This window comes from Podarcis bocagei, assembly GCF_964188305.1.
Source record: "Podarcis bocagei genome assembly, chromosome: 6".
NCBI classification, from domain to species: Eukaryota; Metazoa; Chordata; class Lepidosauria; order Squamata; family Lacertidae; genus Podarcis; species Podarcis bocagei.
This window is the reverse complement of record NC_138130.1, coordinates 53168914-53186027: the sequence shown is the minus strand read 5'-3', so window position 1 is coordinate 53186027 and position 17114 is coordinate 53168914. Positions and strand designations below refer to the sequence as shown.

General features: G+C 43.8%; 1 protein-coding gene across 3 annotated transcripts in view; it reads right to left on the bottom strand.

Annotated features, from left to right (window-relative positions):
- Positions 1-17114, bottom strand: part of KCNJ6 (potassium inwardly rectifying channel subfamily J member 6) — a 116657-nt gene that overhangs the window by 57275 nt on the left and 42268 nt on the right. Inside the window, exon 2 of one of the 3 annotated variants that reach the window (XM_081198789.1) lies at positions 15692-15758. The exons of 1 other annotated variant lie outside the window; for it this stretch is intronic. In XM_081198789.1, the coding sequence (XP_081054915.1) occupies positions 15692-15716 (25 nt within the window). In that variant the 5' untranslated portion in view covers positions 15717-15758. Of the gene's footprint in view, positions 1-15687; positions 15759-17114 lie in introns of those variants that run through there. One more of the 3 variants, XM_081198791.1, reaches the window with a different exon arrangement.

The window sequence follows — 17114 nt, the reverse complement described above, 5'->3', positions numbered from 1 at the left end:
TTTTGGTTAACAGGTCTACCACAACCATGATGGCTGTTTTCCCTCTGGACCTTGGCAGATCAGTCATGAAATCTATAGCCACTGCTTCCCATGGTCTTTCTGGTGTGGGTAGCGGTTCTAATAACCCTGCCGGCGCCCGCCTTTCCCCTTTGGCTCGCTGGCATTGGTCACAACTCCTCACATACTCCCGCACGTCTTCCCTGACCTTAGGCCACCAAAATTCCCTGGTCACCAGCCACATGATTCTGTGTTGCCCAAAATGCCCCGCTGTGGGGCTATCGTGCAGCTGCTTGAGTACCTTTCCCCTCAACTCTCCTTCAGGTATATATAACGCTCCCTTGTAGTACAACGCCCCGTTTCTCTCCTCAAAACCTCCGGGTTTATCTCCCTCCCTCCTGAGTCCCCTGAGTTTGTCCTGTGCGTATTCATCGTTCTCCGTTCCCTCTACCAGTTCTCTTTGCCCCACCAATGCCGCCCCACACACCCAGCGGTCCTCTGGAATGACATGTCTCTCTTCGGGTGCTCCCTCCCCCTCCAAATATTCAGGTTTACGTGAGAGAGCGTCCGCCCTAACGTTCTCTGGGCCTGGCACATAACAAATCTCAAAGTTAAATCTGGAGAACTCCTGGGCCCATCTCAACTGCCGTTGGTTGAGCACTCGTGCCGTTCTCCAATACTCTAGGTTCTTGTGGTCAGTGCACACTTGCACCTTATGTTGTGCGCCAATTAGCAGGTGCCTCCATCTCCGAAAAGCCTCATGGATAGCAAGAAGTTCTCGATCGTACACCGTGTAGTTCCTCTCGGATTTGTTCAGTTTTCGCGAAAAAAAAGCACACGGTCTCCACTCTGACTCCTCCCCCCCTGGCTGCAGGAGAAGCACCGCCCCAATGGCTCTGTCTGATGCGTCTGTTTCGACTCTCATCTTTTTTTGTAAATCCACATGCAGAAGTTGTTCTTCAGAGGCGAAGGCCCTTTTTAGCTCCTCAAAAGCTCGCTCCGCCTCCTCAGTCCAAACAAATTTCTTCTTACTGCTGAGACAGTCCGTTATGGGCGCCGTCAGGTGGGCAAAGTTTCGGATGAACTTACGATAAAAGTTCCCAAACCCTAGGAACCTCTGCACATCCTTCTTGGTTTTGGGAGTTTTCCATTCCAGCACTGCCTGGACCTTGCCGGGATCCATAGCCAATCCCTTGTCTGACAGGCGGTACCCCAGGAACTCTACCTCCTTGGTATGAAACTGACACTTCTCCAGTTTCACCCACAGCCGGTTGTCTAGCAGCCTGTGCAACACTTCTCTGACGTCTCTCACATGCTGCTCCTCATTCTCAGAATACACCAACACGTCATCCAGGAAGGCCACGCAATTCTTGTAAAGCAAAGGCCCTAGTACGTGGTTCATCAGCGATTGAAAGCACGCTGAGCCTGCTTGTAATCCAAATGGCATAACGAGATATTCAAATGCCCCCAAAGGGGTGAACATGGTGGTTTTCCATTCATCCCCTTTCCTTATACGTATCAGATTGTACGCCCCCCTTAGGTCCAGCTTGGTAAAAATCTTTCCCTTCCGCACCCTGTTCAAAATGTCATCTATTCTAGGCATGGGAAAGGCCAATGGTTCTGACACTGCGTTTAAGGCCCTAAAGTCACACACAAGTCTCGGCTTGTCCGTGTTTTTTTTATCCACAAAAAACACTGGACTACCTCCCACTGCCCTTGACTCTCTGATGAAACCCCTCTTCAGGTTCTTGTCAATGAATTCTCGTAACTCCTGCATTTCTCTGTCTGACATGGCATACAACTTGCCTGCGGGGAGCTGCGCCCCAGGCAGTAAATTGATTTGACAATCAAAGGGTCTATGCGGGGGTAGTTGGTCAGCTTCCCTTTCGCTGAACACATCGCTGAGATCTGTGTATTGTCGTGGTACCTTCACCTTCTCCGTTACTTCCGTTCCTGCTAGGGTAGCTTGGGCTCCTGCTGAACCCTTTCCCTCCCTGCAGTGTTCTAAGCAATGTGCGGAACCAAAGGAAACCACTCTCTGATGCCAGCCCACCAGTGGATCATGTAACGCCAGCCAGCTCATCCCCAAAATAATGGGAGCCCCTCCCAAGGTAGCCACATTAAACGCTATCAGTTCCGTGTGCCTTGCCACCTTCATGGTCATTGGGACGGTCTGCAAGCTGACTTCCCCTCCCAACAGCTCCCTGCCATAGATCGTGGTCACCTGTAGGGGGTTGCTTAAAGGGATCGTCTGTATCTGGTGTTCAGCTGCAAACTCCTTGCTCATGAAATTGCAGGAGCTGCCTGAGTCCAACAGCGCCTTAATCTTCAGAGGGTATCCGTTTTGCAACTCTAGTGACACCTCTATCACTAGGGCAGGTTTGGGAGGTTCTGGCGTGGGCACTTTCACTGCTCTTTGGCCTGGCTGCTGTGCCCCGACGGTGGCAGCCAGGCGTTGGCTTTTACTTGCTCCGATATCTCTTCCACTCCTCCCTCAACAGCTCCCACCATTCCTTGCCATTCCTTCCTCTGGGGGCAGACTCTGGCAAAGTGACCTGGCTGTTGGCAGAGATAGCATTTCCGGGCGCCTTTTCCCTCCTTCCTACCCCCTTCGCTGGGCTTTGAAACTGCGCGCGCGCGCGCTGTTCCGATTTCCATCGGCTCTGCCGGCGGGAAAGCTGGCTCAGGAATGTCTGGAATGCGGAACTCCTTCCAACGTTCCCCTTTACCTTCCCGCCTCTCCAAGGCTCTCGCCTCCTGGAGCGCTCCTATGGTCAGCGCAGATTTGGTCAGCTGATCCATAGACACCGCCCTGGGGCTCCGGGACAGTTCGTCTTTCACAGCCGAAGAAAGACCTTCTTCAAATAGCATCTGAATGGGTGCCGCCGATAAGTCCCACCCCAATCTGTGAACCAGCATGGTAAACTCAGTCCAGTACTCACGGACAGATCGGCTCCCCTGCTTGCAAGCCATTAGCTGTCTGCGCACCACTCCCTCCTCAATATCGCTGGAAAACATGATATCCATTGCACGAAAGAACTTCATGGTGTCCTTTAGGACGTCATTATGCGTTGCCATCAGGGGTCGAACCCAGTCCCTCGCCCCCCTCTCAAGATGCCCAATCACGAAAGCAACTCGCGATTCCTCATCAGGGAATTCATCAAACTGCACATTGAGGGCATATTGCATCTCTGTCCTAAAGGCATGGTAGTCCTTGGGGTCCCCCCCAAACTTCTGCACCAATCCTGGTACCTTTCTGGTGAACTGGGTGGCTCTCCCCTTCTTGTCTGCATCCTGAGCCCTTCTCTCCTCAAGCCTCGCCGTCTGCAGCGCAAGTTGGATTTCCAACGCTCGGTACCTTTCTTCCAAGCTTGGACCAGCTCCAACCCCTGCTCCTTCGGTTCCGGCTGGGTCGCTCATGATGCCTTCTCCTGCACAGGCAGCGTACAGAGACTGTCGGAATGCTGTGATGGGATGATTAGCTGCTTGTGCGTAAAAATCGTGGTCCCTCAGAGTTTGTGCAACTCCACAAACCTCTGTATGTGACAGAGCTCCTCAAACATGTCTGCCCTAGTCACTTGTAGATTCCGACAGTGGTTGTTTTCGGAATCGTCTCCAACATAAGAGCTCCTTAACGGAAACCCGCCTTCTGGACTCACGGCGTGACAGTTTCCGGCGAGGCGTGGGTCTCCCTATGGGAGCTTCAGATACCTCCCCACTGTTCTCGCTGGAAGCGTCTCTGAGCCCTCCCTCCTGCTCGCATTCCCTCAGAGATCCACTCCTCCCCCTGCTGGTTCCTGCTTCGGCTGTTGAGTCTCTTCCTTCCTCCCTGAGCCCCTCCACCACCTGTTCCTCCGATGGCAGTTCCCTGACAATAGGTTTCTTGCCAGTTAAAATGCAACCTCTTTAGTTTCTCATTGGGAATGCAAAACCAAAACAAAACGGGGGGAAAAACCTTGCAAAAAAGTTACAGTTTAAACAGCTAATCTGAGATTGGAATGCAATCAAAGAAAAGAAAAGATGTATCCAACCCCTGCTCATTCCCCTTATTCTCTATGCCCATCTATTGCAAAGAATGGAAAAATATGAGTGCCTCATTGACTAGCAATAAAAGTCCATCAATTACCCTGGTGTGTCAACAGATCACATCATCACCCCTGCTTTCTCAAGAGCTGCTTCCCCACATTCACTCTCCACTGCACCACAGATAACCCCTCCTTGTGAAAAACCTGTCCTCTGTTATATGCGCCGTGACAGCAATGTTTTGGTATGATAAAAGTTAGCAAGGAATGTCGTGTTACATTCTTTTCTTGAGAGCGGCTAGAGCCACTAAGATTTTGTGACAAATACTTTGTTTAAAGTAGGCAGCCAAGCCTAATGGCTAATGATAGACCAAGGCAGAACACTAGAAAAACTCTCAGGAAGTAATTTAGCTGCTCTTTAAAAAGAGTATACAGAAAGAAATGCGCATGGCATGACCTTGGAGGCAAACGTGTCTGTCTTTGGTGATCACTAATGCCATGTTCTCTCTGAGCAGCTTCTTATATTGATGTGGCAGCAGTCAAATATTACATTTTGCAATCGATTCAGCTAGCCACCACAAGAGGACTCTTGTTTAAACAGAAGGGCACAAAGTCAAAGCTACAATCCTGTGCACGCTGGCTTGGGAGCAGGCTCTGTTGACCCCATTTCTTGTGAGTAAACGTGCACAGGATTGCACTGTAAATACATCTAAGTTTAGGATTCACTGACATGCTAGTACAATCTGCACCTGGTCCTATGGTGAATGTTCTATCTCCAAGTTCTAGTTCAATATCATATCAACTACACATTAATTTTGCAGCAATATTACTTGTGTCGCCTGCACAGGCATTGTGAGGCACATCATGGCCTCTGCTGTCTTGTCCACTTGAAATAGCAGCATGAGAGCATTTTCTAGGACGCAAGCTCATGAATAAGGACCTTAGACTCTCATTTCAAGAATCAGTCTGGAGCCTTTATCCAGGGGAAATTTACATGTGAAAAATGGCATTCCAGCCTACTCTCTCCAATTCTTATAACTCTTTCCCCTTAATTATTCCTGTACTGTTTTGTGTGTGTCACAGAAGGTGCAGCACTAGAACAAAGAGCATCACAGGAAGAATAAAGGGAAAATTCAAAATTAGATTCAGCATGGGACAACAGCGTAAACCAATCCGAAGGCAGCAATCCCTTGATCCCAAGCACATTTTTGGGAAGCAAGGTTCCTAAATTAGCTTTTAAGCAAATGCACACAGGATTTGGTCATTTGGTCGCAACCTGCAAGCAGTTTTGCAAGTGAACGTGTGGCTGGGGTTAGGGCAATGGTGAAATTGGGGCTGCGTGAGCACACGGGTGGAGCCAATCTGGCACTTCCACCGATGTGTCCATGCAGACCTGACCTTACCAGCACTCTGTGCCACTCCAGTGCCATTCAGGGAAGCTGCAGAAACACCAGTGTTAGAAGAGCAGCTCTGCAGCTCCACCCCACCCCACCGGCAGTTACTAGATTGGACAGATCAAATGCTCATCACAGCAGCATCAAATAACATGCCACGTTACAGCTGAAATGATCCTACTAGGCCCCATAGATAGTTTGGGTGGATATTGAATACTGTCAGAAATGCTACAGAGTTAAAAAGAAAATCAAATATGCATTATAGGCTTTGAATTGCTTTTCTCTAGATGAAAGTTGTATCACTTTAGTCTTTCTAGAATATCAGTGCTATTGAAGTCCCAAAATGTCATATTAAACATGTTGCCCCTGAATTATTTTTTCTTGTCTTTTTTATTTTTTTAAAAAGCCCAGAAGTGATTAGAACTAGAATCATTCCTTTTAAGTGTGACATGGAAGATTATGTAAAAATACTGGTAGATCCAGTTTTTCCTCTCCTGCCCTGGCTCCCCCCAGCAAGTGATGAACTGGAACTCCCAACTTCGGTTTCCCACAAGACTTTTATTTTTAGATCAGATTGGTACACAAGGCAAGTCAGGAGTCACAGGAATCAGTGGGTGCATGAGAGGCAAAAGCCGTCGGTAAGTACGAGCCAGGATGATGAACCAACCTTTCTTTTGAAGAACAGGGCAGGCACCACATTTAGCATGGCAAATGGCTGGACTCCCTGGACTGGCAAGTTAATGGGTGTTCCTTTGTGATTTGGCTAGGTGAGATCTGTCAGCTCTGGCGCTGGTGTCTACTTCTAGGCAATGGAAGGATGCATCACAGTAAGGGCTTTATTTGAAACATTTAGGGCTTGTCCACGCTGAGCTTTATTGTGGATTCTCTGCTACTCATGTGTTTATGCTTTTTGTTGTGTCCACATATTATCTACCTCATCAAAATGCCAGTCCAAACCCCCCACCCCCCATTTAATCCAGAAGTTCATGTTCTAATCCAATAAGGAAAATAAACCCAATTTCAAATTGCAGGCAGTGCAAGTGTGGGCACAGTGTCACACAATGTTTTGGTGGGTGGTTCTTCACTGTCACTTGGTGACAACACAGAGGTGGGCCTTCTCAGTTATAGCACCCAGACTCCGGAATGTCCTCCCTCGGGTAATTCAGGAGATGGAAACAGTAATTACACCTCTCTAAAACTTCTATGTTTACCCAAGCTATTCTGGATGTTAACTCTTCCTTTTTTGTCCGTTTTATTTGTGATAATCATTTCTTCGTCATTTTTATCAAATATTTAGGAAAGTTTTTTAAATGCAGTCCTCCCCCCCCCAAAAAAAGTTTAGGGTTACTCTCATTCTCCTATTCATAATGAAATACTGCCCCTCAATGAGGCCAAACTTAGATTCACAAAATGTTGGTATGCATACCCCTGCATCCGCCCAGAAAAAAGTACTGATTAAATGTTATTCTATTTCTTATTATTTTAATGTAAACTGCTGAGAGATTTTAAAATATTTTAAGTGGTGTGTGTGTGTGTGTGTGTGTGTGTATGGTGATGTTCTCGATCAGTGTTCTCAAACAGGAGCAAACCCTCCTGTTTGCTCCTTGCCTGAGCACAACCCGGACATTTTGTTTTTGGTGGTCCAAATGATGACGGTGTGTCAGTTTCCACTAACTCCTGTATGCTGGAGGCATATTTGCTGTACGTATTACGGCCTTTTCATTCTTAAAAGTTTTTTTTTAAAAAAATAATAATAATAATAATATTGAGGTTTTGTGCAATACTGCTCTTGCCCAAAAGCTCAGAATTGAAAACACAATGTAAGCAGGAACTAGTAGATATATATCCGGATAGGAATTATGTAAAACCTGATCACTAAGGCTTGCAACATTCTTTTTGTCCTTTGAGAGTGTCAACAAGCATATACCTAGAGGGGTTCTAGTCAACAAGCTTTGGGGAGACTGCTCTGCACACTGTAGTTAGTTGGTTGGCCCCCAGGCTGTAACTAAGGCCATTTTTTTTTATTTTCTCAATGCATGCAGCTCAGCATGGCATACATAGCACCAAGTATGTTGGTAGCTCAAAAAGATGATTGAAAATCAACACTAAACTAATATGGTTTGTGGTGTTGTGGTGTGCCCCATCCTAAACTCACTTCCTAGGATAGGAAGCATAATACAATCCCTACTGGAAGGATACAACAGGAACTCTTAAATGTACGGGTTCTTAACAGACTATTTACAAATAGGTTTATTGTGCCCAGCTAGTTTCTTTCTTTTCTGCCCAAGAAACTGCCCATTTCGCTCAGCTCTTAAACACACTGTTATTTCCCCACTAAAACCTATAACCAGCACAAGAAGTCTTAGGAACACACCAAACACAAATGCATGCATCTCTCCCCCTTTGTTTCCAGATACCTTTACACAGAAAATAAATGGTTCATGCATTTTATCGCCTCTGCCAAAGATTAGCTTTCTGGATTTTATAAGGAAGATAAATTAAACCTTGAAACAATTGGAAAGTGGCTACTGCCCACGAACAATGATTTTGAAGCGGGAACTGCCCACACTTCTGTCTATTCTCTTTATCTAGCCAGTCAATACTTCACATCCAAAGAACAATCTACATGACAGATTACAAATTCTAATGACCCCAAATAGGCAAGAACTCAAGATTGATTCCTAATTATGAGAGTTCAATAAAGGTCACCCTTCTAATAACTTTCTCTGGGCTTGTCGTGGGGAAAAGACATCGGGATGGCAGTCCTTCTTTCGTTTCCACACCGTGGATGCCTGCTGTATGAGTGCTTCTTGAGCCATGAATTAACTGGAGGGGCTGGTGAAATTTGCAAACAAATTTTGTCACTCTTACTTGGTTCGTAACTGGGGGAATGAGTGGCGCACGCACATTTTATCTGGGGTGAGTGTGGGAAGCTGCCATCTGATGCCTGGTGGGTGAGATGGCTGCTTCTGCCAATGCTGCTGGAGTTGCGGGCATCTCTTCCTCCTGGTTCCACCAGGCAGTCACAAGCTGGGCTGCCAGGATTCATGACACGCAGGATTGTTGCACAGATGTTTAGGCAAGGTGCCACTGCCAGCTCACCAGCCCCGGCACTACAGCTCCCAAGTGGCATTGCAAGAATCCATAGGCCCCAAAACATCTGAGCTGGTTTTAGAACTCCTTTGCTTTAAAGAAAAGCAATCTTCTCTACCTCCTGTTGATCATTCATGGAGGATGCTCATTGGTTTGAGGGCGGGGGGGGGATCACACATCACATCCAGATTTGTGCTGGTGATATTTTTATTTTCTTTTGACTCTTTCCTGGGAAGTGACACTGTGGGGACATACTGATATGTCTCCTTTACCAAACGGACAGAGCCTAATATAGCACGTTGCCTAACAGCTGATTCTGGGAATGGAAATGCTGTGATTTTTCTCAGTGGTGTCTTGCAATTTGGCGTGCCTGTTTTTAAAGTCCTGGGTCCCAGATGGGTTCATGGCACAGTTAAATACTCAAACATTTTCTTATCAGAAAAAAGCCTGACCTTAAATCCCTCAGTTCTCTCTCTCTCTCTCTCTCCCTCCCCCCCCCCCCGCATCTACTGCTATTGCTGTAAAACCTTTGCTTTCAGCCAATTTACTCCTCTGGAACAGCTCCTGATCAAATAATTGATGATGATTTCCCTGATCAAGTATTTGTTCAACTGGCAGGCCTCATAATTCCCACTTCCACAACCCGACACAAGGGCTGGTAGTTCTCTGCCTCGAGAAAGCTTAAATTCTGTGCCAAGATGATGCCAACATGTCACATTATGCAAACTGCTGCTATTTTTATGCAGATGCAGTGCTTTTCCTCTTATTGTGTACATTTGGATTTCGGCTCTGTCTATCTCTTTGGAAACAGCCAAATTTAAGGGTTTCTTCAAAAGTGTCTTACTGAAAAGTGTGTGTGTGTGTGTGTGGTAACCTCATTTTGTGATCTTCCCTCTGAGCAGAACATTACTTTCTACAAGGAAGTATAGGAATATTTTTTAATGTTTGAAACAACATTAAAGACTATATAAAACAATGGGACATTTTGAATATATGTTACCTGTTGCACCTGGACATAAGAAAAGTCTAGACAAAAAAATCTGTGTCATTGTTATTTGCATCCTTTCCTTTGGATGAGAGTGAGAAAGGGAGACTCATGGTACCTTTATCCCTCGCACTAATCTCCATTGCTTCTCCTACAGTGACTATTGCTGACCTGAAATACCCACTAAGGAGGCAGCCTCACAGTTTCTCCCTCACTCTTTTCGCTTAGTTGTACAGCACATGCTTTTTGTGCATAAGGTCTGTGGTTCAACTGCTGACATCTCCAGACAGGACTAGGAAAGGCCTTTGTCTGAGACCCTGCAGAATCATAGAAACATAGAATTGTAGTGTTGGAAGGGCCCACAAGGGTCATCTAATCCAACTGCCTGCAATAGAGGAATATGTGTCTGTACCAAGACAGGAATCGAACCTGCAACCTTGGCGTTATCAGCACCATGCTCTAACCAACTAAGCTGAGAGGTGCTGCCAGTCCAATCCAGAGAATACTGAACTCAAGAGATTGACAGTCTGATTTGGTATAAGGCCATTTCCTTCTCATGTTTCTAAGGCTGTGTACGCACCATACATTTAAAGCCCATCTCCCCCCAGCACACAAAGTCTTGGGAATGGTGCGCACACACTACATTATCTGTTTTAAAACACAATTATAGAGGTTTTCTTTTAATCCCCAGGCAGTGCTAGGCATTCCCTGCTAGTGCACACTAAAAAGGATGCTGGGGTGGTGGTGGTGCTGTGTTGAATTCAGTCTAAGTCAGGTCCCTTTGAAATCATTGGGGCATCTTAGCCATGAATTAGTCATGGGACTTAGGTGCAGCTAGCAGCCAGTGTGGCGTAGTGGTTAGAGTGTCAGACTAGGAGAGATCCGAGTTCAAATCCCCACTTAGCCATGAAACTCACTGGGTGACCTTGGGCCAGGCACTGCCTCTCAGCCTGACCTACCTCACAGGGTTGTTGTGAGGATAAGATGGAGAGGAAGAGAAATATGTATGCTACCTCGAGCTTCTTGGACAAAAAAGAAAAGGGGGGGGGGTATGAATGTAACAAGTAAAACCAACAAATGCTCAGGAATAAACTCCACTGTGTTCATGAAGAGATTTCCTAATAAGTTGGTTTAGGATTGCAACCCATTGTTCATAGAATGCTGGAAACAAAAATTCCAGGATGAGGGGGGTGGGGCGGGGGCCGTGCTTGCATTTCGAACTTAAGCTGTGATTTACATGGATAATTCTGCTCCCCAGGCCATTCCATTGTTTCTTTACCCACTTGAGAAGTTTTTAGCTGTTAGTGTTGCTTCCAGCTATAAACCAGCTCATGCAGAATAAACCACTGGCAGCTGCCATGCTCTCTTAGGCAAAGCTGCCTTTCCTCTGCTGCTGCTCTTCATTCAAGAAGGAAGAAATGGCTTATAAATAAATGATATATACTTCTTTCCTTGCTCCAGCCTCCTGAACAAGTCTGTTACGCGGTGCTTCTTTTGACTCATAAATGCTAGTTTTCCACTCCCCCCCCCCAGCAGACTGCTGTTTTCAGTTTTCTAACATCTCTTGCTATATATAGCTAATTTGTCTAACTGAGAAGGGGGCAAAGAAACCCTTTACTTTCTGTAGGGAATACCAGCAAAGCAGCATATATCTCCATGGAAACATGTTTCTCAATCCATCAACCTCCTGCAGTACCTAAGACATAATCTGCAAGGTGAAGACTACTGTTTAAAATTAACATGGCACATGTCATTTCAGGATTTAATGTCAGTTTTACAGGACTATTAATTAGGTTGCCTTTCCCAGATCATTAAGAAATTCTGTGTTGTTTTTTAAAAAATAAATTTCTCCATAGAAGGAATGTTCTCCCGATTCCCTCATTAAAATGCATCGTTTGACTTTTTGCCTGCAAACATGTCATAAATGGGGGTTTCTATAGTAACACGGGATACTGGCTTAATTTAAAACTGTAATCTTTACACAAGGTTTTTAGCCACCAAAATGTGATTTTTTAAATATATATAAAAAGATTTGACCACATTGCAAAACTTTGCCCCATTAGAATGACATTCTGACCTTCTAAAAAAATCCAATAAATAATACAGTAATTCAAGGGGGCAGGGAGGGGAGAGAATTAAACTGTGCTTAATTGAGACTTGTGCTTCCATCACATCAGCTATTTTAATAGCTGCTTCCTTTGAATTTGAAACTTGGGTTGCATAAATTCTGCATATATCACTTGCTGGCAAAGTCATTCTTCTGCTTGAATTATCAAACTAATAATTTAAATTATCACACTTATTTGGGCTTTTTGGGAGGAAGGGTGAGATTTAAATTGTTGTTGTTGTTGCTGTTATTATTTCATAACCTGAAAACAGTAAATTTAAATCTTGAAATCTGTCAAGATTTCAGTGATCTGCTGTCACCAGTTTGGATTATGAAAAGTTAAAGAGATTTTTAAAATATCTTAAATATATCAATATCTGTCTATCTATATATCAAAGCAAACAACAACAACAACAACAACAGCCAGATAGAGATAATTAGGCTGGGTGAATCACTTCTAGTTTTGTGTTGGCCCAGCTAGCATAGCCAATGGTCAGGAATTATGGCAGTTGTACCAATAACACCTGGAGGCACAGTGCTGTCCATATTGGTATCTGCTTGTGATAAAATTCAAGATAAGACTCCTGATATTTTAATTTGCTTTCCATCAACTCTTATATTTGATTCTATGTATAAAGTCGGGGTTGTATCCAACGCTGCCATCCTGCTGACACAGCACATTCCCACTTTTACAACAGAATTTCCTTCTTCTCTGCACTCCCCTGCGTCCCCTCACATACTCTCAAGATGTATTTCAGAGAGTTAGGGGACTGGAGAAGATTTTGGGGGAATGTGGGCAGAGGAGAGGAAGGGGAAATTGCATCGTGGGAGTGGAACACCATTTGAGCAGCACTGGATCCAACCTTTGATTTTTCTCAATTAGTCATGGGCATTATCTAGGCATGAGTTACGTTAGAAAATGTGAATGACTTCATACTCCGTCCCTTTCAGTGAGAAGTTCTCCTCTGGTCACATGACATGAAAATGTTATGCGGATAGAATTCAAATATACACACTGGGTTGGATCTAGACTTAATCATGCTTAGACCATTGCAATAAATGAATCTAAGCACGACTAGCTCTGCATATCAATGATCTTGATATGCTTTCAATATCACTCTTAGCACTGAAACATGCCAACCAGCCGAATATACTCCTAACTTGAACTGGCATGACAGAAGCAACATAGCAAGGTAGAATCTTGTGATGGGGAAAAGTGTTATTCCAATTCAGGTTATTAAAGTGAATATGGAAGCTGTACTACCCGGGACAGGTTGGGGTTGTGCAGAGTTGTTAAGGCAGCAGAGAGCATTGTTGGCTGCCCACTCTCCACCTTAGAGCAGATTTATGCCACAAGGTGCCATAGGAAGGCACTGGACATAGTAAAAGATCCATCGCATCCTGGTCACTGTCTCTTCGAGCTCCTGCCGTCGGGACGGAGATACAGGACGATGAAGACAAGAACAAGCCGTCTTAAGAACAGCTTCTTCCCCAGAGCGATCTCAGCCCTGAATGGGAAGCCTGGACTTTGAAAGTCATCTAATCTTCCTTGCTGTTTTATACTGTATTGTTTTAATTAGTGTTTTTATAGTTGATTTGATTTTGTGTGGAGTGCCCTACCTGGGTGGATGGAGCAGCCAAGAAATTTCGTTGTCCCCGAGAGTGGGCAATGACAATAAAGATATTATTATTATTATTATTATTATTATTATTATTATTATTATTATTTATCATTTTTATAAAATCTGTAATAAATTGCAGTGATGCTTGTTTGTTCTTGCCAGAAGTATTAAATCATGCAGACAAGTTTTCTATATGTATTTAAAGTGCAGTGGGAAAACTGCTTTTTAGTCACCAGTTCTTATGAGGAAAATTTTTGCTGCTATCGATTCATGAGTATCTTTCAGCTCATATTATCTCCGAGTCAGAGCTTGCATAATGATTTTACTTCTGCACTAATCCACAGTGAGCAGCTGTTCTGCATATCAAAAAGGCTTCTTTCAAAATCATTCCTCCCTGAAACTTTCACCAAGGTACCATATAATTTGTCTTGCTTCATTTATCTTCTGTGACCAAAATCCAATATTTTCGATGTCCCTGTAAAAGTAATAAAGTCTGCAAAATTGTAATACATTCAGAATATTGCATGAAAGTTTGCTGTGGCACCACATGGACTTAGCTTGTCAGATTTGGTTGCATGGTGACATTGCAAAGTCAATTCAGAATAAAGGAACAGCTTTGCTTCACTCTGAATGGTGATTGTTAGGAAGGGCTACCATGCTGTGACTACTTTCCTCCCCACTCTTTACAGCCTTTTTTTTGGGGGGTGGGGGAGGAATCTTCAAGAAGGGGAGGGTGCTTTTTGCAAGGAGTAAAAATGATTGTTAAAAATCACTCTGTGTTCTAGCTCAGTTCCAAAGAGAAGTTAACAGCTTGAACATAACATGCTGAAAGCAAGAGCTCAACGTGTTCAGGCAAAAGCTAATGTTTCAACTGAATTACCTTCTAAATGCCACAATTTAGAGAGTGATTCTGAGACTGTGTGCATCAGTGGAGCTGCATTAACTTCTGTGCAGCTTCAATGGCTTAAGTGGTTTTAGGACTGCTCTTGCCTTGCAAAGAAAAACAAAAAACCTTTGTTAAGTCCTGTCTTTGGGATCTGTTTCCCCCATTTTGCCTGTGTTGCTATCTTTGAAGCAGCACCTTGCTGATATGAATGATATGAATGCTTGTCTAGCTTCAGTCATTCCGTAGTTCTCTCACACATCCCGTCATTGCAAATTGGCTTTAACTTAATTCAAAACACTTCTCATTTGAGATTTTGCTCTTCTTGTTTCATACAATAGAGACGCACAGCTCTGTGAGTTCTATCAGTCATCCTGAAATTTTCAGGATGGAATGAAGACAAAGAAGTTCTCACTAAGGCACCCATCAACTGTGAAACATCTTTTTTTTTTTTCTGTGACGCTAATAGCTCTGTGTTTCACTGCAGTGTGGTGAAAAGGGTTGGAAGAATCTGTCAATTTCAGCTCTCTCTGTTTCTCAGTTCTCTACATTTTGCATCAATTTGCGAAAATCCTCTTGAAAATAATCAGCATCCTTTAGTGTGAATTTCTCAAACTCATTTTAATATGCTGTTTTAACTAAAGTACACATTTTTGCAAGCACCCTCCCCTAATATAATGCATTTTTGTGTTATTAACACCAATATAATCACGTTTATGCACCCCTCCCCCTAATTATGCATTTTTGTAAATACTGTTTGGTTGGAGAACTGAACAACAAAATTCAGGTAAGTGTGAATTTTGAAAGTTAGATGTGTTTCAGGTCACATATTGCTTCAGCAAGTGTGAATTTGATAGGTTTGCCTTCAAATGAGACTTGAATGGAATTTCTTCCCCATCCTTAGAATGACACATGCATTAAAGTAATAAAAAATAATATAAACCAAGGTCATTTATAGTGAATTTGAACCAGGTCCCAGAAAAAAGAAGAAGTCCCAGAACATGTATTGTGACTGTTTTGCTCTGGTACTGCAGATTCATTACAGTGGATGATATCTAATTGTGGTGACCCAACTGCACAATGGACTTCCACTTGAAGAAGCAGGACCCCCCTGAAATCCCTGTGCATCCCCTCCTGAGAAGATATGGGGTGCACACAGACTGCTTGGTGAGGAGAGGAAAGGGAATCCCATCCTATTTGATTGCACAATGTTGCATCCCCAGTACAGATACTGGTAGGTATTCTGTGAATGTGTCAGAGTGACTTCACTGCTAACCATTTTGTAGCTACAGCCAGTCTGCCTCCATTTGGGATGAGATGTGACTCCCACATATCTTTGAACTCCAGAACTTTTTATCATTTTAGAATTTAGTCACAGCACACATATAACTTACAGGATGCCAGCCTTTGTGAGGGGAGGCTTGATTCATTTAATGGAAGTGAGAGTGAAGTAGAACCTGGATGAAGACTGCCTGCAGGAAGGAATCTTTTCTAAATAATAATAATAATAATAATAATAATAATAATAATAATAATAATAATAATGGGCAGCAAAAGCCAAGAAGTTGAACTTCCTATTTGTACTCACTCATTGACTCTGTCAATTTGGCCATCTCTCTGTCTCTCTCTCTCTCCCTCTCTCTCTCGAGCTTCTCCTAGAGAAAGAAACAAAATAATAAAAAATAATATATGCATACCGGAAGCTGCCTTATACTGAGTCAGACCCTTGGTCCATCTGGCTCAGTATCATCTGCACTAACCGGCAACATAACTCTCCAGGACTTCAGACAGCGGACATGCCTTGCCCTGCCTGGAGATGCCAAGGATTGAATGTGGGCTTTTTGCATGCTAAAAAAGAACTATGCCACTGGGTTATAATCCCTTTTCTAAACAATCTTTGTCACAGTGAATGGAAGTAAGGCCACATTCACACCATACATTTAAAGCACCATGACACCTTTTTGAGCACTCCTGGCTCTCGCCCTCCAAATCCTGGGAGCTGCAGTTTCTAAAGGGTACTGAGAGTTGTTAGGAGACTCCTATTCTCCTCCGAGAGCTACAATTCCTAGAGTTCCCTGTGAAGAGGAATTGATGGTCAAATTCTCTGGTATTTGTAGCTCTGGAAGGGGAATAGGGGTCTCTTAACAGGTTTCAGCACCATTAAGAAACGACAGCTCCCAGAATTCTTGGGGGATAGCAAATCGTTTTTGAAGTGTGCTTTAAATGTATGGTGTGATTGTGGTCTAAGGCTGTGGTGTATTTTACTCTGTCATCTACCTTTTTACATTTATTTATTACACTTGTACCACTTATATCACTTTCACAGTCATGGCTCCTCCTACCCCTTTCAAGAACCATGGGAACTTTGATTTTTTTTGGGGTGTTTGGAGCAGTACCTCTGTGATAAATACAGTTCCCAGGATTTGTTGGCCTGAAAGTCATGACTGTTAAAAATGGAATAAAAGGGATTTAAATGTATGATACGGATACTGCTTTTTTAATCTACCCCCCCAACATCATGTTTCCTCTGCAGGCAGCTTGCGGGGCCAGATCCACTTAGAATTGCACCAGGTGTCTCCAGACCATTTTCTGAGTCAGGAGAAACAAATGGCATTGCCTGCATCTTTAAAAACAGCAAAACCTTTTCAGAAGGGTCTAGGGGTTTTTTCCTTCCTGTTAACCAGCTTTCCTTTTGGGATCTCATTCCCTAATCTCTGGTTTGCTCTTATCTTTTAACACAGAAGCCGAGCAGATATGGATATTGGTTTAGCTTCAGTAATTATACTGTTATGTTGCGGGAGAAAGCCTTTCTCCTCTTGAAAGGCACTCCCCATGACAGTGCTTTGTTTATAAGGGCAATTCAATTAATATGGCAGCTTGCGTGGGTGGCTTATTATCTGAAAACATAACCAAAGTACTGAAAGTGACGAATCATTTTTTTAAAAAAAATGTGGTACACAATAAAACATTCACTGCACCCAACCTTTCTTCTCTTTTGCTCATTTGTTTGC